The 23,947-nt window shown below is 40.8% G+C and overlaps 1 protein-coding gene across 1 annotated transcript in view; it reads left to right on the top strand.

Annotated features, from left to right (window-relative positions):
- LOC135524130 (VPS10 domain-containing receptor SorCS3-like) overlaps positions 1 to 23,947 on the top strand; it is a 212,623-nt gene that overhangs the window by 154,076 nt on the left and 34,600 nt on the right. The window contains exons 5-10 of the mRNA XM_064951346.1: positions 2,005 to 2,072; positions 9,181 to 9,245; positions 10,594 to 10,712; positions 14,790 to 14,879; positions 15,381 to 15,560; positions 20,078 to 20,224. Coding sequence (XP_064807418.1) covers positions 2,005 to 2,072; positions 9,181 to 9,245; positions 10,594 to 10,712; positions 14,790 to 14,879; positions 15,381 to 15,560; positions 20,078 to 20,224 — 669 coding nt within the window. The remainder of the gene's footprint in view (positions 1 to 2,004; positions 2,073 to 9,180; positions 9,246 to 10,593; positions 10,713 to 14,789; positions 14,880 to 15,380; positions 15,561 to 20,077; positions 20,225 to 23,947) is intronic.

The raw sequence follows: 23,947 nt of genomic DNA, 5'->3' as shown, positions 1-23,947 counted from the left end.
TGTGCAACACCTTCTGTGCCCTCATGCGCCGTGATGTTTTTGCTCTTGTACATAATCAGATGTTTTCATTAATCCACTTGACATGTTCTCTAAAGCTTACATTGTTTATCTACCTAGCTTAGGCACAACAACCATGACTCTCTTTTTCTGTCTCTCTTTCCAGGTAAACCGCTTGTCCTACTTAAAAAATGATTCAGTTGGTGTCAACGTTTTGCAAAAGTACACAGCTAAACAAGCCTCAGAACACAATAACATACATACCGCCATATGGATTTAAATTGAAATCCTCAACATGAATAGATGAGCGGAACCAAAAACGGTTATCCTCTATAGGCCAATGGCACTTCTACACCTGCTCTTCAACAGGGAAATATATTTATTTTTAGGCAAGTATATTCTTAATTTACAGTAGCATTCTGGATTTGTATTCTTCCTCTGATTTATAGGCGTTGGTTTCCATTAGTTTGATAAATAATTTGATATATAAGCACTCCGCTTCATTTGGTCACCAGGAATCCATCAAAGGTTTTGCTGTTCCAGGATAAGCAAACGATAATGTTAAACCTATTTTGCACCGAACATATTGGACTTGAAGTGCTTTATCTATACCACGCACTAATTTACAATTGGAAAAGGAAACAGGATGGGTCTGGAAACAGGATAGTCTTAACATGAATGGTCTGAGTGAAAGTGATGATGTCAGTTTAAAACTTCTTAGGGCTGAGATTTCGCCATTTTAAAGATACACTTCTTGTTAATCCCAAAACAGTGTCCGATTTCAAATAAGCTTTACGGCGAAAGTACCACAAAAGATTATGTTAGGTCAGTGCCAAGTCACAGAAAAACACAGCCATTTTTCCAGCCAAAGAGAGGAGTCACAAAATTCAGAAATAGAGATTAAATTAATCACTAACCTTTGATGTTCTTCATCAGATGACACTCATAGGACTTCATGTTACGCAATACATGTATGTTTTGTTCAATAAAGTTCATATTTATATCAAGAAATCTCAGTATACAAACAGATATCCGCCATGTTGTTTGGTCAACAGAAGTCAGAAATACCATTATAATACCATTATAAATATTAACTTACCTTTGATGATCTTCATCAGAATGCACTCTCAGGAATCCCAGTTCCACAATAAATGTTTGTTTTGTTCGATAATGTCATCATTTGTCTAAATAGCTACTTTTGTTAGTGCGTTTTGTAAACAAATCCAAACTCACGCAGCGCGTTCACTAGGAGCAGACGAAATGTCAAAAGTTCCGTTACAGTCCGTAGAAACATGTCAAACGATATATAGAATCAATCTTTAGGATGCTTTTAACAAAAATCTTCAATAATGTTCCAACCGGAGAGTGCCTTTGTCTGTAGGAAAGCAATGGAACGCGAGCTACCTGTCACGTGAACGAGCGTCACGAGCTTGTGGTACTCTGCCAGACTACTGTCCCAAAGAGCCCTTATGAGCCCCTCCTTTACAGTAGAAGCATCAAACAAGGTTCTGAAGACTGTTGACATCTAGTGGAAGCCTTGGGAAATGCAAAATTACCAATATCCCACTATATCTTCAATAGGGAATGAGTTGAGAAACAACCAACCTCGGATTTCGCACTTCCTGGTTGGATTTTTTCCTCAGGTTTTTGCCTGCCATATGAGTTCTGTTATACTCACAGACATCATTCAAACAGTTTTAGAAACTTCAGAGTGTTTTCTATCCAAATATACTCATAATATGCATAGCATCTGGGACTGAGTAGCAGGCTGTTTACTCTGGGCACCTTATTCATCGAAGCTACTCAATACTGCCCCCAAGCCATAAGAAGTTAAAGCTATGTCAGCCTATCTAGAGTGTCACGCTTTATTGCTCACTGGTACGCTCCTCCCTATTATTATCCTGCCATGACTCAAGCCCACTGTCACTTTACTTTCTCCTTTGTGATAAGTAGACTGATATGTTCTCTATCTCTCTTTTCTTTCTCTTTTTATGTTCTTCGTCACAGTTGTACGCATCGCTGGACTTCGGGAGAAAATGGCAACTGGTTCATGAGCATGTGAACAGGTTCTACTGGTGAGTCATACACTTGTCTTCTTTCTTTCCTTATTCTCATCATCCTTCTCTTCCTCTCGTCCTCTCTGTTGTCCTGTTCTTTTCCTTTGTCTACTCAGACTCTCATCACAAACAGTTTTGGAGCATCATTAGCAGTGTGTGGAACACGTTGTTTGCTTTCTGCAATGCAAGAGACTGTGAAGGATATTGATAATATGGCAACAGTTTTACGGGCGCCAAACAAACTGTGCTATTATGTGATTTTTTTGCGTTATTTGTAACTTATTTGTACATAATGTTTCTGCAAACGTCTCTTATGGCAAAAAGAGCTTCTGGATACCAGGACAGAGATCACTCACCTTGGATTAGACAAAGATTTTTTCTTCAACAAACAAGACGCAGCAGACATTCTCCAAACAGCGCCCGGCAGGGCCGACATCCACGTTATTTGCAGGAGGAAGCGACGCAGGTACAGAGAACAAAGAGGCAAGTGGGAAAGCTGCCATTACCGTCAATACTACTCACCAACGTGCATTAACTTCAGTAGCATCCCATCTGGCCAACATCCGGGGAAATTGCAGAGCGCGAATTTCAAATTACAGAAATATAAATATTTAACGTTCATGAAAATACTATAAATCAAAAATAAAGCTTAACTTCTTGTTAGTCCAGGCTCTGTCAGATTTCAAAAAGGCTTTATGGTGAAAGCACACCATGCTTTCACTGTCTGAGGACAGTGCCCCACATACAAAAACATGAAAAACATTTTTCAACCAGGCAGGTGCGACACGAAAGTCAGAAATAGCGATATAATAAATGCCTTACCTTTGAAGATCTTCTTCTGTTGACACTCCAAAAGGTCCCAGTTACATCACAAATGGTCCTTTTGTTCGATAAAGTCCTTTTTCATACCCAAAAAAACTCAGTTTAGCTGGCGTTCTTCATTCAATAATCCACCTGTTTCCCTCCTTCAAATGCATAGAAAATGAATCCCAAACGTTACCAAAAAACTTATCCAAACAAGTCAAACAACATGTATAATCAAACCTCAGGTAATCTAATATGTAAATAAATTATAAAATTTAAGACGGAGAATAGTATGTTCATCACCGGAGATAAGTAAGAAAGAACAAGCATGGAAACACTACAGCTAAAATGGGAGCCACTTCGAAAAACTACAGGAGGTGCTGAAGATGGTGGCGACTGCAGACGAGTGTTCAGCTTGCTCCGAGTAACCTTAACTTTCATCCCTCTCAAACTTATTTAAACGTTACGGAACTTGGCTTATAGTAAACACAATAGAGAACAGCGCATAGTTGATCTGGATATAGCTGTGGATGTCGCTTATCGTATTAGGAAGAAACAAGAGGCCATCGTCAGCCACTTGATCATCTTCCAGTTTGCTTTTCGCACAGCGAGAGATGCAGTTTGGATGAAAAGAAATACGCAGACGGAAAAGAAATACGAACGGGGTGATCTCTTCTATCGGTAGGTTTACGAGGTAGCTCCTTCCCCCACTGCAAACTGAGCGTTCTAGTTTTGAATTATGGTGTTACTGTTTACAAGTTAAGACCTCTGTTAATACATATTAGAAGCAACCTTTTATAGAGGGTCGAGTTGAGATTGCATAGGATTTTTCTATTCTATAGATATGGACTTGAAGTTTATGTCAATGCCAGGTGGATACGAAACCTGTTGAAGAGAAAAGTTTTTTTTGTAAGGACTACAACGCAGATCTTGTATATGTTCAAGAAACACATTCATGCAAAGAGGACTATAATTTTTGGAGAAATCAGTGGGGCAATGTCATTTTTTTGGCCCACGGGACTAATCATTCAGCTGGGGTTGCAATTTTAGCACACAATTTCAAAGGGACATTTTTGTTTACTCAAATGGACTCCAATGGACATTGTCTAGTAGCGTCCATAAACCACATGGACAGATTATTTGTGTTGTGTAATGTATATGGATACAGTGCTAGTCATCCAAATAACTTCTAGAGGATATTGAAGAAATTCTTAAAAGTCTTCTGAGAAAATATCCATCCAGTCAGATTATAGTTGGTGGAGATTTTAATACGGTTTCTTCGTATGAGACTGATAGACTGCCCCATATGCCTAACATTGGTGTGAACAAGTTGGTGCATTTCTGCCAAAGCCTGGAATGTTATTAACCCCTCTAGGGTATGTGGGACGCTAGCGTCCCATCTGGCCAACATCCAGTGAGATTGCAGAGCGCCAAATTCAAATACAGACATGCTCATTGTAAAAATTCAGAAAGCAAAACATATTTTTACATAGGTTTAAAGATTAACTTATTGTTAAACCAACCACAGTGTCATATTTATAAAATGCTTTTTGGCGAAAGCATACCTAGCCAGAACATACCTAGCCCAGAACATAGCCCAGTTGACAAATTATTACAAACAGTAACCAGCCAAACAGAAGCGTTACAAAACAACTCAGAAATAGAGATATAATGTATCCCTTACCTTTGATAATCTTCATATAGTGGCAATCAGAAGACATTAATTTACTCAATAAATGTTCCTTTTGTTTGATGAAGTCTCTTTATATCCAAAAACCTCAGTTTTGTTAGCATGTTTTCTTCAGTAATCCACAGGCTCAAACGCAGTCTAAACAATCAGACAATAAATAGAAACATGTCAAACGATGTTTATATTCAATCCTCAGGTTGTTTTTTAGCCTAAATGATCTATAATATTTCAACCGGACAATAACGTCGTCAATATAAAGGGTAAACAAGAAATGCACTTGCTCATGAAAAAGCTCTCCGACACGGTAGGCTCCACTCGTTCAGACTGGTCTTACTCCCTCATTTATAAGAATACAAGCCTGAAAAGATTTCTAAAGACTGTTGACATCTAGTGGAAGGCATAGGAACTGCAAAGTGAGTCCTAAGTCAATGGATACTGTCATGGCATTGAATAGAAAACTACAAACAAACAAAAACTACTTCCTGAATGGATATTTCTCAGGTTTTCGCCTGCTAAATCAGTTTTGTTATACTCACAGACACTGTTGAAACTTTAGAGTGTTTTCTATCCAAATCTACCAGTTATATGCATATCATATCTTCTGGGCCCGAGTAGCAGGCCATTTCATTTGGGCATGCTTTTCATCCAAAATTCTGAATGCTGCTTCCTACCCTAGAGACATTAATTGACATATGGATAGTTAAAAACCCTGGAGAGATAAAATACACATGGAGTAATAGAGATCGTTCTTTACAATCAAGAATTGCTTTGTGGGTGATAACCTCTAGTCTTGAGCCCAACAGTGTAGAGATAAAAAATACTGCCTTGCAGTCCTGACGGATCATAAAGTCATATGGTTGACTGTAAGAATGTGCAGTAATGATGGTAAGATATTCTCTGGTGGTTATTGAAAATTAAATAACTCATTGTTATTGCATGATGATTTAAAAAATGTGATTACGAATCTAATTTCTGTTTACTGGAGTTTAGCTATATCTAATGCAGAATATGGGAAATATTGGGAACTGCTGAAATTTAAAATCCGCTCCGCCTGTATTACTTATGGAAAACGGCTTGCTATAAGAAGGAAATGTGAGATAGCTGAACTCTCTAAGACAATTGCGGATATCACAGAGATTGAGCATGTTGATCCTAATGAGAAATCTAAATTGAATGATTTACAGAATCAACTAGATACATTGTATGATGAAAAGGCTAGGGGAGCTTTCATAAGATTCAGAAAACAATGGCTTGAAAAAGGCGAAAAGAACAGAAGATACTTTTTTAATTAGGAAAAGATGAGAGAACTCAACACATTTTGGAAATGTAAGATTAATGGGTTACCACTGAGGATAGAGTTGTTATCAGACTTTACCACTAAGTTTTATGAGAATCTTTACTCCTTAGATAACAATTTGAGTGACTCTAAGGATCTCCTTGATTATATAGAGTGTTAATTCTGTTAGTGAAGATTTCAATCAGTCTTGTAGTCAATATTTTTTCCGTTATGGACATCCAGTACAGGGTTGCTCAGTTAAAAATTATTTTTTTTATCCAGGTTGTGATGGATTAACCTCTGGATTTTACAAAACCATATCCTATTTTTGTTTTTTTTAGAAAGCATTTGATACAGTAAGTCACAATTTTATCTTTGATTGTCTTAAGCATTTGAAATGTGGTCATTTTTTTGTTGATGCTATTAGAACTCTGTATAATGGTGGCAATAGCGGTATCAAACTCTGTCATGGAACAGCCTCAAGGCTTAACATTTACAAAGGAATACGACAAGGTTGTCCAATTTCACCTTTTTTTATTTTTGTTATGATCTCAAATTTTATACTCATTAGTTCATAAAAGTCCATTTGAAGGCATTACATTCCAGGCCAGACAGATGAAGATATCCCAACTGGTGAATGACACCTCACTTTCTTTTGAAAAATGTGTCACAAGCTAGATTAGCATTGGATATTGTGAAGCAGTTCTCCAAAATCTCAGGTTTGGCATTAAATCTCTCCAGCACATGTGACAAACTTTGATTTGATTTGATTTGAATGTGTTGCTGGTGGGAAATTCTGTGTACCATTCTGCATATTTCCACTGTTGATATGATTGGACTGTGATAAATCTACATCCACAGTGCCACCATTTCACATTCTGCCTCTCACATGTCGCATACATACTGTACATTCATAAAATAGGAAGATACTGTATAATTTGTCACCTCTCATCCAATCACATCGGACCACCCCCATTCTGAGGAAGTACACACTCATCACAAATGTAGCTCTAAATCTATTCTGCCTCATTGCTTTCATTCCTAGAGATATAGGAGATGCTATGTGTGTGTGTGTGTGTGTGTGTGTGTGTGTGTGTGTGTGTGTGTGTGTGTGTGTGTGTGTGTGTGTGTGTGTGTCACAGTTTGGATCACCACTTTATTTTCAGAACTTGAAATGTCAGCATAAATGTAGAGAGGATTATTTATTCAAGCTTTTATTTCTTTCATCACATTCCCCTTGGGTCAGACATTTACATGAACTCAATTAGTATTTGGTAGCTTTGCCTTGAAATTGTTTAACTTGGGTAGCCTTCCACAAGCTTCCCACAATAAGTTGGGTGAATTTGAAACATTCCTTCTGACAGAGCTGGTGTAACTGAGTCAGGTTTGTAGGCCTCCTTGCTCGCACACACTTTTTCAGTTCTGACCACACATTTTCTATAGGATAGAGGTAAGGGCTTTGTGATGGCCACTTTTTCCTCAAGCCATTTTGCCACAACTTTGGAAGTATGCATGGGGTCTGTGTCCATTTGGAAGACCCATTTGCGACCAAGCTTTATCTTCCCAACTGATTTTTGAGATGTTGCTTCAATATATCCACATACTTTTCCATCCTCATGATGCCATCTATTTTGTGAAGTGCACCAGTCCCTCCTTCAGCAAAGCACCCCCACAACATGATGCTGCCACCCCTGTGCTTCATGGGTGAGATGGTGTTCTTCCGCTTGCAAGCCTCCCCCTTTTTCCTCCAAACATAATGATGGTCATTATGGCCAAACAGTTCTATTTTTGTTTCATCAGACCAGAGGACATTTCTCCAAAAAGTATGATCTTTGTCCCCATGTGCAGTTGCAAACCGTAGTCTGGCTTTTTTTATGGCAGTTTTGGATAGGTGGCTTCTTCCTTGCTGAGCGGCCTTTTTGGTTATGTCAAATAGGACTCATTTTACTGTGGATATAGACACTTTTGTACCTGTTTCCTACAGCATCTTCACAAGATCCTTTGCTGTTGTTCAGGGATTGATTTGCAGTTTTTGCAACAAAGTATGTTCATCTCTAGGAGACAGAACACGTCTTCTTTCTGAGCTGTATGACGGCTGCGTGGTCCCATGGTGCTTATAATTGCGTACTATTGTTTGTACAGATGCATGTGGTACCTTCAGGCGTTTGGAAATTACTCCCAAGGATGAACCAGACTTGTGGAGGTCTACAAAAAAAATGCTGAGGTCTTGGCTGATTTATTTTCATTTTCCCATGATGTCAAGCAAAGAGGTATTGAATTTGAAGTTAGGCCTTGAATTACATGGGGTCCTGTGTGGCTCAGTCGGTAGAGCATGGCGCTTGCAACGCCAAGCGTCGTGGGTTCGTTTCCCGCTAGGGCCACCCATATGTAAAAGTAGTGGCCCCAGCCGACTTGTAAGTCGCTTTGGACAAAAGCGTCTGCTAAATGGGATATATTATTATTACATCCACAGGTATACCTCCAATTGACTCAAATTATGTCAATTAGCCTATCAGAAGCATCTAAAGCCATGACATCATTTTCTGGAATTTTCCAAGATGTTTAAAGGCACAGTCAAATTAGTGTATGTAAACTTCTGAACCACTGGAATTGTGATACAGTGAATTATAATTGAAATAATCTGTCTGTAAATAACTGTTGGAAAAATTACTTGTGTAATGCACAAAGTAGATGTCCTAATCGACTTGCCAAAACTATAGTTTGTTAACAAGACATTTGTGGAGTGGTTGAAAAAGGAGTTTTACTGACTCCAACCTAAGTGTATGTAAACTTCTGATTTCAACTGTATACATATTTTTTTAATCTCTCCAAGTTAGTCCACTATACCCATTCAAATTATATAAGACAGTGATAGAATCACTGTACTGTATAACTTTAATTATGTGGCACAGCCTTGCCGGTGTACAGTGCCAGACAAAATAAATACAATATGTAGGTTGTTGCGCATATACACTTTTGTGACAGATACCACTTTTTGGTAGAATAACAAACCCACAGCGTCTGGTTGTTGCGGTGGGTAATGTGACATTTTGTGACACAGCTCTGGGGAGAACGTCCTCACATGGAAAGGCATTGCTATTTTATTGCCATCATTGTTGAGACAACGCTGAAATGAGACGTCTATGTCTGGAGTGGAATACCTCTGCTGAGACACATCTCCCTTTGTTTATTGTCTTCTTCCCTCTTCTTCCTCCCTCCTCCGCGCCGCTTCTACCCTTCTCGTCTCCTCTTCCCCTCTGTCTCCCCTGCTCCTCTTCCATTCTTCTCATTACTTTACCCCTCCTTCCCCCTCCTCCTCTTCATCCTTCCTTCTCTCCTCTACTTCTTTAATCCAGGTCTGTAACGGGTCTAGACAAGGAGTCAGATCTGGTTCACATGGAGGCACACACCCCCAATGGACGTGAGTAGCACTACACACACACACACACAGACACAGACACACCTCTGTTTTTCTCTCTGCCACACACACTCCAGAGATATGCCCCCACATTCACAGTCCAACTATCAGCCCTCTAACGATAGAAGAGAGCGAGAGTCTGTCAAGGAATAAATTCCACCCTGGGTTTAGAGTTGTGTCCCAGGGGAGAGACGGTGGATTACCCTACTTATAAATGCAGTCCACGATACCTGATTAATATGGCCTTTTCCTCTCATTTCTTTCACCCTGGGAGTGTCAGCTCCATAACTCGCCAAGGCAACGCCACCCAGGGTCATCCATAGGTGGTATTGTGAGATTGTTTATTCTAGCTTTCTGCTGCTGCTGTTGTTAGAGCCCCGGGATCAGAGACAGTTTAGTTTTCTGTACACAGAGAATGATCATAGTTGATCATGTTGAATAGTGACAAACCTACAACTTTACATACTGTATTGTATGAAACAATCACCATTATAGAATGGAAACCACAACATACTGGTCAAATTACAAATATATATATAAACAGTCAGTACACTGTCACAAGAGTGATGGTATCTCCTCTAGTGCATCTAACCACTAGACTAACCTGGGGCGGTAGGGTAGCCTAGTGGTTAGAGTGTTGGACTAGTAACCGAAAGGTTGCAAGTTCAAGTCCCTGAGCTGACAAGGTACAAATCTGTCGTTCTGCCCCTGAACAGGCAGTTAACCCACTGTTCCTAGGCCGTCATTGAAAATAAGAATTTGTTCTTAACTGACTTGCCTAGTTAAATAAAGGTAAAATAAACAAACCATTCACAATTCAATTCATACAGACATATAGCCACGGTTTCCAGGCATCCTCACATTCCTGAGAATAGGGGGCCTGATCCTGTGGTGGAAATTCAAACCAAAAGGAGAGAGACTGTATTCCTCAAAACAACCTTATAATAAGATCTGCAACAATGGAGCAGTTCACTATGCACTTCAACAGTTGTTGCAGTTGAGGCCCAATGAACAGTGTCCGGTCCCAGCTTTTATACAGAGGTACATCCTTTTTGTACACGTGGCAGTCAGCAGATAGTGTGTACATGTGACTTCCTGTAGATAGTAAACCCACAGGGTGTCACATGCTGTGGTCCCACCCAAACGGATTTTAGCCGCCAGGCGTCCAGTCTTATAACTAAGTCACACAAAGACAAGTTTGTATCAGGTTAGAAAAAACACTAGCATATAAAAATAGACTATTCTTAAGCAGTTAAACATGAGATAGCATGACTAATTATGTAATTTTCCACGATAATCCACAGCTGGATGAATCCAGATATCCAGTAATCTCTATCTCCTCATCTTGCAGGTATACAGTATGTAACATGCCGGGCTCTAACATGCTCAGAGCCCAACAGAAACTACCCCTTCCCTGGATACATCGACATCAGCTCACTGGTGGTCCAAGATGACTATATGTTTATTCAGGTAAGGCTCTGTCTGAGGAGAATATAATGTACCATATTGTATGTTGACCATGATGCATTGCATAGGATAAGCATCGTTAGCCATCAATATGATTGGCATTTGTTATGTGTTACGCACAACTTGGTTTGGCTTGGACTGGGAGGGGATTTGCATATTTTACAGCACCACATGCAACAACTGGTTGTTCCGCAGGTTTGAGAAAATGGTATGATAACTATGAATATTTATGATGAATTGTTTTGTTGACACATTGCATGAACGGCAGTATGTTCTTGATTAGGATAGATATGGGAACCATTGATAGACGCAAAGTTTTTTAACTGTTCATTTTACATTCAGACCCATTGACTTTTTCCACATTTTGTTACGTTACAGCCTTATTCTAAAATGTATTTAATATTTTTTTCCCTCATCAATCAACACACAGTAACCCATGATCACAAAGCGAAAACAGGTTTACATGTTTTTTTTTGCAAATGTATAAAAAGACTAAAACAGATAACTTAAACACATACGTATTCAGACCCTTTGCCATGGAACTCAAAAGTGAGCTCAGGTGCATCCTGTTTTTATTGATCATCCTTGAGATGTTTCTACAACTTGATTGGACTCCACCTGTGGTAAATTAAATTGATTGGACATGATTTGGAAAGGCACACACCTGTCTATATTAGGTCCCCCAGTTGATAGTGCATGTCAGAGCAAAAGTCAATCAGTAAGGTCAAAGGAATTATCTGTAGAGCTCCGAGACCGGATTGTGTCGAGGCACAGGTCTGGGGACAAGTACCAAAACATTTCTGCAGCCTTGAAGATCCCCAAGAACACATTGACTGACCTCCATCATCCTTAAATGGAAGAGGTTTGGAACCACCAAGACTATTCCTAGAGCGGGCCACCCGGCCAAACTGAGCAATTGGGGCAGAAGGGCCTTGGTGAGGGATGTGACCAAGAACCCGGTGGTCACTCTGATAGAGCTCCAGTGTTCCTCTGTGGAGACCGGAGAACCTAACAGAAGGACAACCATTTCTAAAGCCACCCATCGGGCCTTTAAATTAGAGTGGCCAGACGGAAGCCACTCCTCAGTAAAAGGCACATGACAGCCCGCTTTGAGTTTGCCAAAATACACCTAAAGGACTCTGTGATCATGAGAAACAAGATTATCTGGTCTGATGAAACCAAGATTGAACTATTTGGCCTGAATGCCAAGCGTCACGTCTGGAGGAAACCTGGCATCATCCGTACAGTGAAGCATGGTGGCGGCAGCATCATGCTGTGGGGATGTTTTTCAGGTACTGGGAAACTAGTCAGGATCGAGGGAAAGACAAACAGAGGAAAGTACAGAGATGAAAACCTGCTCCAGAGCCTCAGACTGGATTCATCTCCAACAGGACAAGACCTTAAGCACACAGCCAAGACAACGCAGGAGTGGCTTCGGGACGTCTTTGAATGTCCTTGAGTGGCCCAGCCAGAGCCCAAACTTGAACCTGATCTAACATCTCTGGAGAGACCTGAAAATACCCAAATATAGGCGTGCCAAGCTTGTAGCATCCTACCCAAGAAGACTCTAATCTGTAATCACTGCCAATGGTTCTTCAACAAAGTACTGAGTAAAGGCTCTGAATACTTATGTAAATGTGATATTTCAGTTGTGGTTTTTTATACATTTGCAAAAATGACTTAAACAAGATTTTACTTCGTCATTATGGGTTATTGAGTGTAGATTGATGAGGGGAAAGAAATGAATACATCTATTTTAGAATAAGGCTGTAATATAAAAAAATTGGGAAAAATCAAGGGGTCTGTATACTTTCCAATACTTTGTCATTTTGACCTCCGAACCTTGACCAGTTGTTACGCTGCATGGATATTTTTATTTCTAACCACACATTCTGTATAAAGAAAAGGCACCTCACGTGACATATGTAAAATATGCAAACCTTTTGTTTGAACCTTCATTCAAGAGTCTGCATTTGCACACTATTCTGATTCAGATGTGAAACCTAGGGAGTTTTATATTCTTCCACACCAGTCCCCCTGTATGTCATATTAATCATAATTTATGCAAGAGACAGACATCTGGTAATGTGCTGAATTCTAAGCAATGCTGGTGCAATTTTGGGGTCATGTTTTAAGTTCCCTCCCACCGCCTGAATATTATTTACTTTGACATTGTGCAAATGAGGATGCATGAATTTAAAAGTAAACAGTTAAGTAAAAATAATTATCCTGACAATCCAGTCCAGGATAAATAACTTTTCTATCCATATTGAACTCCAAAGGACTACCTAGTTGTTTGAAGTATTTGAAGGGGAGAGTTATGGATGTATTTATATTAGAACATGAATTAGGGCCAGAAGGTTTTCCAGGTCAGGTCACATGGTCAGGGAAAATTCCTGGTCCTAACTATTTCAATTAGAGCCAAAATGTTTCCGTTGAGGAAGTGGCTTGACCAGGAAAACTCTAGGCTCTTTTATTCTTTGTCAGCGGTTCAGGAATAACTCCCAGCCCTAAACCTGATGCCTTGGAAAAACCCTGCCATCTAGTTATAGTCTAAGCAGGGCCAAGACTTCTTCAAAGTCAAGTCGAATTGTCTGGAAAATTACGGGTTCTACACATGATTGGCTTCATTCTGCCAGAATAATGGAAATTAAGATTTCTGGTTTCCTGCCGTGCTTGAGGCATCACTACAGACCCGGGTTCGATCCCGGGCTGTGTCACAGCCGGCTGTGTCCAATAGAGCCATGAGTCGGATTTCCTTGCCTTGTCGCGCTCTAGCAACTCTTGTGGTGGGCCAGGCGCTTGCACACTGACTTCAGTCGCCAGTCGTAAGGTGTTTCCTTGGACACACTGGTGTGGCTGGCTTTTGGATAAAGCGTGCAGTGTGTCAAGAAGCAGTGCGCCTTGGCAGGGTCATGTTGTTTCGGAGGACGCATGGTTCTTGACCTTCGCATCTCCTGAGTCCGTATGGGAGTTGCAGCGATGGGACAAGACTGTAACTACCAAAAGGAGACCTCGAAATTGGGTAGAAAAAGGGGTAAAAAAAACAACAACAAAATAAGTTCTGTGGTCTAAGAGATACCTCAACTATGTTTGACCACACTCATACGTCTCCCTAATTAAATCCACAAACACTCAACCTATACCTCCTACCGCATCTTCAATTCAGGGAACCTACAACGTTCTCGCGTTGCATCACAACCGAACGAATTCTATGATATTGGGTAATGAAAAATCAATCATCCCAATAACACTTTCAGTTCAAAACCTCTCTCTCTCTCTCTCTCTCTCTCTCATTGAAGTGCACTTAGAAGCACACTGAGAGGCCTAATTAGTTCTGTGATATGATAATGATCCTTTTTCACATCCCCCTTTTCCAAACCAGAAAGCCAGCAGGTTGTTTTGTTGATAAATTCTCGATTAATGGAATTACGAAAGAGGAAGTGGAGTAAATAAATTGCTCCCTAGTGCTGGCGCTAGGACAATCACACTTTTGTTGACGAAAATTGTTCTCCTGTCCTGAGAGTCTCCGAAGCCTGTGCTCTAATTACAGGTTTCTAACACTTTCTTCTCCGCTGGCGGTGTTTGTACTGCATAGGCTAACAGCAGCTAACAGCTCGAGTGTTTGCTTGCTGAGGCGCTGGTATCATTAAGGACGACTTTCCTAAGACAGGCCACTGAGCATTGCTTTGGAGAGAGTAATGAGGCTATTGATTGTCACTACGAGATATTTACCCAAGTCTACCTCCACACCACAAAGAGCATCGACAACAGGAGAGGACGTGAGAGGAGCAGTTTCCTCTGTTATGCTAGCCAATAGATCTTATTGTTATTTTCTCAATTGAAACGTCTGGAAATAGACATTGAACTGTCTTATGTGTCAATGTTCCTCTCTGACAATGAAGTATATGTCTTTACATCATAAACAATGTCATGCATGTTCACTTGGGTGGAGGTTGCAACATGAGTAATGATTGATACATTTATGTAGTTTTTAGATGAATCCAAGTAGTTAGTTCACGTGATGTGTACTGTAGCGCGGACACATTTTACATTTTGTCTTGGCTCAATGTGTTCCAGGTTACTACAGCAGGACAGGCCAGCTACTTTGTGTCCTACCAGAGGGATCCATTCCTCAAAATCAAACTGCCCAAATATTCTCTGCCTAAGGTAAGCCACATTCATTTTACAGTGATAAACACATGCCTACAGTGATACATACAGTAGAACAATTATTCAGATTGAATACTTTTTAACTGTGCATTTTTTGAGAAGGGCTCGTAAGTAAGCATTTCACAATAAAGGCTACACCTGCGGTATACATAGAATGGGACAAATAAAATTTGATTTGAAGTAACCAACAATTGCCCCCTTTTGTTTTCTCCTCTCAACAAAAGGACTTAGCTCTAGAAATATCTCTAGCAGCACTACACAATGGTGTGTAGTCTCATAGTGTGCAGTCTCACTCTTCTATTGCGGCTGTTAAAGGACACTATATGTTGTGTAGAGAACATTGGCAGCTATAGTGTTAAACATTCAATATGCACACAGGACCTGATCTTGTGACGCCCAACACGTACTCGGCAGCTTGTTTACAACCCCAACCCATAAGATCCATCATCTCTTAATGAATCCGCAAACCTCTCCAACCCCTCCATCCTCTGTCACCAGGACCTCCACATCGTCAGCACAGACGAGCACCAGGTCTTTGCGGCAGTGCAGGAGTGGAACCAGAACGACACGTACAACCTGTACCTCTCCGACACCCAGGGCATCCTCTTCACCCTGGCCATGGAGAACGTCAAGACCACCCGCGGCCTGGGGGGAAACCAGATGCTGGACCTGTATGAGGTAAGTGTCCACAGTGTGTTTGTGTGTGTGTGTGTCTGGAGAGGGAGTGTGCGCACACAACCGGACTGGTAGTAGCCTTGTTAATAGGTCCCTATGTCATTAACATTCATTGCGGCTCGTCCCCCCTCCTTTTTCCCCTTCTTTCTCAGGATGAATCCCCAGTTTATCATCCAGACACTGGCAGGTGTGATGGAGGGAGGTAGAGGAGTGAGATATGGGTCTGATATTCAGAGTCAGAAGTCATGAACAATGTTATTACTACTGCTGCTGCTCCTTCTAACATGTGTGTTAATTGTTTACAAAAAGAGAGTTAGTATTAAAATGAATGGTCACAGCCAGTGGGTAAAACTGGTTGAAGTTACAACAATCCAGTTTTCCATTCAGTATGATGTTGTGTTAACTAGTTTAACCCTTTTGGTATGCATGCATGTGCTAATCACAAACTATTGTAAACTGAAGTTATGCTCTATGTATCGCTGTAAAGTTTCACTTTAATCTTCTTTTTTTCTGAAGAGGCAGACTATTGCTCTGGGTTCCTGTGAAAAAGACTAGATATAACTCTGACCAAAGTACTTTGTAGGAGTCCCAAGTATTCTTTAAACAAACCCTGGAGTGTTGGGCTTCAGAAGGCCAATGGCCTCAAAGACTAAGAGAGGAATCATTCACTATGTACTTTGAGCTCAACAGGGAACAGAGAGACTGAGTGAAAGCAACAGGCTTTTACTCTTTTCCCTGGATTGTCAAATAATGAATTGCATTTCGTCAGTATTCTCTCACTTTCTCTTTCTCAGTCTTTCTCTCTCACAAATAAATTATATTATTCACTGGAATAAAACCCTTTCCCCCCACTTTAGACTAATGGGAGTAACTTGAGTGTCAGTGGGATTCAATCTGGGCAATCTTTCCTTCAATCAAAAAGTTTTTCTCTAACTCCCAGTCGACTTAGCCATTTAGTGTTAGGTTTTTCATTCAATCCATCTCCCAGAGGTATGAACTTCAACACGAAATATTACAGAACATCCTAACAGCCCAGTGATGAACTACCTGATTCCCTAGTCAGAGCTACAAATAGCTTTTGAATGAGTGAGTGGTAGGAGGGAGGGAGGGAGGGAGGAAGAGATGGAGAGAGGGTTAGCTAGATGATTTAGGTAGTGCAATGGTCATGATGAGGATGCTCCTTTCTGTTAGCCTAGCGGTGTGTATGTATTAGCTCTCTGCCAACCCTCTTAACCCCTCCCCCCATTTCTTGCTGATGCTAGCTAATTTGTCATGGGATTTAAACATTGAGTTGTTATTTTACCTGAAATGCACAAGGTCTTCTACTCCGACAATTAATCCACACATAAAACGGCCAACCGAATCGTTTCTAGTCATCTTTCCCCCTTCCAGGCTTTATCATCTTTGAATTTATATGGTGATTGGCATCTACACTTTTACCACAACAACCGGCAAAACATTTTGTCTTTCAATCACCCACGTGGGTATAACCAATGAGGAGATGGCACGTGGGTACCTGCTTATAAAAACCAATGAGGATATGGGAGAGGCAGGACTATCAGCGCGATCTGCATCAGAAATAGAAAGGAGTTCTATTTTAGCCCTTGGCATTGCAGACACTTGTTGGCGCGCGAGCAGTTGGGTGCAAAAATTGAATAACATGGATTTCTAAATTTATTTTGCGACGCTCACGCGCGCGCAATGTGTCCGTTCTGGTCAGCATGTCAGGCGCTGCTCCAGAATGTCCCATAAGTGTTAAATTGCGTTGAGATCTGGTGACTGAGACGGCCATGACATATGGTTTACATCATGCTCATGCTCATCAGACCATTCAGAGACCACTCATGTCCTGTGGACAGGGGCATTGTTATCCTGGAAGAGACCACTCCCACCGGGATAGATCTGCTTCACCATAGGTTGAAGTGTATCCCTCAGAATGGCTGTGTATTTATTGGGATTTACCTTGCCTTCTAAGGGGTTGAGTGCCATGAAAAATCACCCAACACCCTAACAGAGCCACCAAAACCCTCATTTACTTATGTGTTTCCTTTATTTTGACAGTTACCTGTAGGTCCATATATAATAATACTATATGACAGCCACACATAGGTCTACACATATTACTAGATATCACTCTTATAGTCAATGAGACATTGATGCCAATAATCATCATCGTAATGTACTGATGGCTATCATTATTAGTACTGTAAAAGTTTTGATTTAGTACCTAGTTAAAATATTAGCTTGCAGGAAGTGTACTTTGCTGTTGCCAGGGGTATTTTTGTTTTACCTTGTAACCTACCTCACCTGTTCTCCCACTGTGATATATCTTGACAGAGGTAATATCTCCATCAATACTGTAGTACCAGCCTACACTCCCTTGATATTACACCTCTGACTACAAGTTGCTATACCAGAGTGGAGATCTCAGTCCCTGTCCTTCACTACAGCAGGGACCCTGTCCTTCTCTACAGCAGGGAAGTAGGGACTATGGGTGGAAGATGTGACAGAGGGATGGGTGTGGGGACGACGACAAATAATTACCGCTGTGATTGACACGGCTGGTCAGGGGAGGGAGGGGCCCCATCCCGCCTCATTAGCTGTGTCAATCCCGGGTGGCCGTTTTTCGATGACAATGTCAAACATGGCGCCTATTAGTGCCACTTATACTGATAAGGTGATACGACTGAGGGTCCTCAATGTCTGCTGCAGTATCTTATTTAAAGCACAGTTGTCAGGTTTACCCCAATCACATTTCCATCCTGGATGTGTTATCGAAGAAAGACAGTTTGACTAAGGAGTCAAGGAGCCATGACTTCTCTCTCTCTCTCTCTCTCTCTCTCTCTCTCTCTCTCTCTCTCTTTGTGAGTGGATGTCACGTGGATGTGACAGTTTATCAGTTTTAACGTCCAGCGTGGTAATGTTGTCACAACAGTGGTGGGCAGTTGATGGGGACGCAATTAAAGGGAGATAATTAAAGGAGACTGGTTTTGTGACCAGTCTGATGTCTGTCAGAATAGCCGCGGGAAGATGTTTGGGGTTGGGGGTGCTGAGAACTTTTTGTTGACTGTGGGGTTGCGGGGATTATTTTTGCCCGCGCTACAGACAGCTATAGCAGCCAGCTAATACGGTACTATTAAAGGCCCAGTGCACTACTTTTGTGGAAAAATTGAATTTTATATATATACAGCATATATACACTACTGGTCAAAAGTTTGAGAACATCTACTCATTCAAGGGTTTTTCTTTATTTCTACTATTTTCTACATTGTAGAATAACAGTGACAACATCAAAACTATGAAATTGCACATTTGGAATGCAGAGGATCATTTCACTAGAGGTACCAGCCTTAGAAATTGCAGCCCAAATAAATGTTTCAGAGTTCAAGTAACAGACACATCTCAACATCAACAGTTCAGAGGAGACTATGGGAATCAGGCCATCATGGTTGAATTGCTGCAAAGAAACCACTGCTAAAGGACACAAATAAGAAAAAGAGACTTGCTTGGGCCAAGAAACACGAGCAACGAACATTAGACAGGTGGAAATTTGTCCTTTGGTCTGGAGTCCAAATTGGATATTTTTGTCTTTGTGAGACACGGTGTGTGTGAAGGGATGATCTCCGCATGTGTATTTTTCCATCCATTAAGCATGGAGGAGGAGGTGTTATGGTGACACGGTCTGTGATTTATTTGGAATCCAAGGCTCACTTAACCAGCGTGGCTACCACAGCATTCTGCAGCAATACACCATCCTATCTGGTTTGGGCTTTTAATTTAATTTTTTATTTCACCTCTATTTTACCAGGTAGGCCAGTTGAGAACAAGTTCTCATTTACATGGGATAAACAAACGTACAGTAAATAACACAAAATAAAAATCTATATACAGTGTGTGCAAATGTAGTGAGATTAGGGAGGTAAGGCAATAAATAGGCCATAGTGGTGAAATAATTACAATTTAGTAGGCTTAGTGGGACCATTTGTTTTTCAACAGGACAATGACCGAACACACATCCACATTTAGATGGTTTGTGATGAGTCAGACTGCAGAGTAAAGGAAAAGCAGCCATCAAGTGCTCAGCATATGTGGGAACTCTTTCAAACTGTTGGAAAAGCATTCAAGGTGAAGCTGGTTGAGAGAATACCAAGATTGTGCAAAGCTGTCATCAAGGCAACGGGTGGCTATTTGAAGAATATATTTTATTTGTTTGACACTTTTTTGGTTACTAAATGATTCCATATGGGTTATTTCATAGTTTTGATGTCTTGAAAACCCTTGAATGAGTAGGTGTTCTCAAACTTTTGCCCGGTAGTAGATATATTTGTATTAAAATTAAAATAGGGGGGTGTTGTAGCACCCTCAGCACCCCTACTTCCCGCAGCTATGTCTGTCAGGGGGCATTTTGGGTACTGTTTAGTCCCCAAAAATAAATAAAAAAACATAATGTAATCTGTTTTGGTGGTTGGATTGGCTAGTTTTAGTGTCTGTTTTAGATTTTGTTCTCTATTTCCCCCTAGGTAGCAGGTATTAAAGGCATGCTGATCGCAAACAGGAGGCTAGACAACCAGGTGAAGTCCTACATCACCTACAACAAGGGCCGTGATTGGAGGTTACTGCAGGCCCCGGCGACAGACCTGGCTGGCAACGACATCCACTGTATACTGGTGAGTTATACTGATGCTAATGGGGAAGGCTCATCGCAGTGGTAATCAATCATGATCTAAGACTGCCTGAACTCTTTGAGGTGCTTTCCCAGACCCAGATTAAGCCTAGTTCAGGAGTTAAATAAGCATACTCAATAGACAATCTCCATTGAAAGTTTATTTTAATCCAGGAATATGTGTTCAGCTCCTTTCAAGTTATGTACATCAATGATAACAGTCGTGTTACATCACAGGCTCAAGGAAGTTTGCTTACTCATCTTAGTGGTTGGGGAATTACTTTACGTAATCACATTTAAGCTATGATATCAAGACGACCTGTGTACACACTCCTTGTTATTTACAGTTATTATTCATTTAGGTGCCCTATCTTTCCTTTTATCCCACGTGAGGCGACTGTAAAGGATAACTATGTAGAGAAATAATTTTGAGACATTAGCAGTAGAGTTCATACTGTTTATGAAAAGCCTAGGGAGGCAATTGTGGGGGCTGCACACCGTGCACTGAGTGAGCTACAGGTTGAATACGATTGTGCATTCACGTAATATTTTAATTACAGATTCTATTTGATTACCCTGTTAAATCCTGTTTCCCTTGGTGTCCTTACAGGAATGTCATACTATGAATTGTCAAAGATGAAAGAGCAATTTTTTGGGGGGGGTGGCCCTGTGAACAGATATAATTGACTTTTGTTGTCGGCTCACCCCTGAGACTTTTTAAATTATTTGTATTTTTTTAATTACCCTTTATTTAACTAGGCTAGGTCAGTTAAAGAACAAATGATTATTTACAATGACGGGGGCTGGGGGAAGAGGAATATAAAAAAAAGGACAAAACACACATCACGACCAGAGACAATACTACACTACATAAAGAGAAACATAAGACCACAATACAGCATGGCAGCAACACATGACAACACAGGATGGTAGCAACACAACATGACAACAACATGGTAGTGTTGTGTCTTTACTGTCATTAAATTAAGACTTTTAGTTTTTTATCAAAGATTCTCTGTAATTAGTATTATGCGAATCAACTGATTAATTAATCATGTAACCTGGACGTCGGGGCACCAAGGAAATATTCAGATTACGAAGTTATAATTTTCTGAATATAACTTTTCATATATTTTCATATCTGATCAATAGTTTTCTGATTAATGAATTCTTCTTTACCTCACGTTAGTCTCATTCCAAACGTCGTACATTTTTGTTATCTGCACAAACCCAGTCTTCACTATGAGTCATCCATACATCAATTGTCTTAAATAATTTATTTATTAACTAATTAAACAATCACAGAAGTGCACAAATAAAGTAAATATGATAACAAGAAATGATAGGGAAATGTGCCCTAGTGGGCTAAACCGACATGGTGGCTTGTTGTACAAAAGGGAAGTGGGGGTCGACTGAAATAAGACAACACACAGTTGATAATTATACCAATTGAAATGCTAATCCTTTGCACATGAACGCTCACTCATTCGGGAACAATTGCAATCAATATACAGTGGGGCAAAAAAGTATTTAGTCAGCCACCAATTGTGCAAGTTCTCCCAAGTTCTCCCATGAGAGAGGCCTGTAATTTTCATCATAGGTACACTTCAACTATGACAGACAAAATGACCAAAAAAATCCAGAAAATCCAGAAAATCACATTGTAAGATTTTTTATGAATTTATTTGCAAATTCTTTGTTCTCTATGAAAACTCACTCTGTCTCTATACTGTGGCCATGAGGAGATAATCCCCTCCAGGAATTTACGACCTCTCTCTGACCACAATAGCCTGGGTGTAGGAGACAAGGGGAGGGGGATGGGGCTTTCTGTACCCAAAGATGGCAACGTCATGACAGTAGCAACACAACATGGCAGCAGCACTACATGGTTGCAGCACAAAACATAGTACAAACATTATTGGGCACAGACAACAGCATATAGGGCAAGAAGGTAGAGAGCAATACATCACGCAAAGCAGCCACAACTGTCAGTAAATGTGTCCATGATTGAGTCTTTGAATGAAGAGATTGAGATAAAGCTGTCCAGTTTGTGTGTTTGTTGCTGCTCATTCCAGTCGCGAGCTGCAGCGAACTGAAAAGACAAGCGACCCAGGGATATGTGTGCTTTGGGGGCCTTTAACAGAATGTGACTGGCAGAACGGGGGTTGTATGTGGAGGATGAGGGCTGCAGTAAGTATCTCAGATAGGGGGGTGAGGCATAAAAGGGTTTTATAAATAATCATCAACCAGTAAGTCTTGTGACGAGTATACATAGATGACCAGTTCACAGAGAAGTATAGAGTGCAGTGATGTGTCCTATAAGGAGCATTGGTGGCAAATCTGATGGCCAAATGGTAAAGAGCATCTAGCCGCTCGAGAGCACCCTTACCTGTCGATCTATAAATTACATCCCTGTAATCTAGCATGGGTAGGATGGTCATCTGAATCACGGTTAGTTTACAGTTGGGGTGAAAGAGGAACGATTACGATAGAGGAAACCAAGTCTAGGTTTAACTTTAGCCCGCAGCTTTGATATGTGCTGAGAGAAGTACAGTGTACCGTCTAGCCATACTCCCAAGTACTTGTATGAGGTGACGACCTCAAGCTCTAAACCCTCAGAGGTAGTAATCACACCTGTGGGGAGAGGGGCATCCTTCTTACCAAACCACATTACCTTTGTTTTGGAGGTGTTCAGAACAAGGTTAAGGTTAGAGAAAGCTTGTTGAAGACTAAGAAAACTTTGTGTAGAGTGTTACACAAAATCCAGGGAAGGGTCAGCTGAGTATAAGACTGTATCATCTGCATATAAGTGGATGACAGAGCTTCCTACTGCCTGAGCTATGTTGTTATTATAAATTGAGAAGAGCGTGGGTTCTAGGATCGAGCCTTGCGGTACTCCCTTAGTGACAGGCAGTGGCTGAGACTGCAGATGTTTTGACTTTATACACTGCACTCTTTGAGAGGGGTAGTTAGCAAACCAAGAATGGAAGGGTCTACCGTATGAAAAGCTTTGGCCAAGTCAATAAATATAGCAGCACAGCATTGCTTAGAATCAAGGGCAATAGTGACATCATTGAGGACCTTTAAGGTTGCAGTGACACATCCATAACCTGAGCGGAAGCCAGATTGTATACCCGAGAGAATACTATAGACATTAAGAAAGACAGTCAGTTGATTATTGACAAGTTTTAACAACACTTTTGATAAACAGGGCAAAATTGAAAAAAGTATATAACAGTTAGGATCAGCTTGATCACCACCTTTAATTAAAGACGCACCGTGGCTGCCTTCCAAACAATGGGAACCTGGTTAAAAAGGACAAAGATAGCCTTGGTGATGATAGGGACAGCAACCTTAAAAAATGAAAGGGTCTAAACCATCTGACCCAGATTATTTTTTGGGGTCAAGTTTAAGGAGCTCCTTTTGCACCTTGGACTCAGTGACTGCCTTCAGGGAGAAACATTGTAGTGGGGCAGGGGAAAAAGAGGGAGGACTATCGGCACTAGTCGTCTTAGAAGGGGTGGGAGATGTGGAAATGTCAAACGGGCAAGGAGGCATGTGTAACGGCAGATCTCCTCTTCGTCTGAAGAGGAGTAAGGATCGGACCAAGATGCAGCGTGGTAAGTGTTCATGACGATATTTTAATAAAGACAAAATTAACACTCGAACAAAAACAATAAACGACAACGTGAAATCTACAAAATCCGAAACAGTACGTTGCGGCGAC

The sequence above is a fragment of the Oncorhynchus masou genome, chromosome 4 (genome assembly GCF_036934945.1).
Source record: "Oncorhynchus masou masou isolate Uvic2021 chromosome 4, UVic_Omas_1.1, whole genome shotgun sequence".
In the NCBI taxonomy this organism is placed as follows: Eukaryota; Metazoa; Chordata; class Actinopteri; order Salmoniformes; family Salmonidae; genus Oncorhynchus; species Oncorhynchus masou.
Note: the sequence above shows the minus strand (reverse complement) of the source record. Positions and strands in the feature narration are given on the sequence as shown.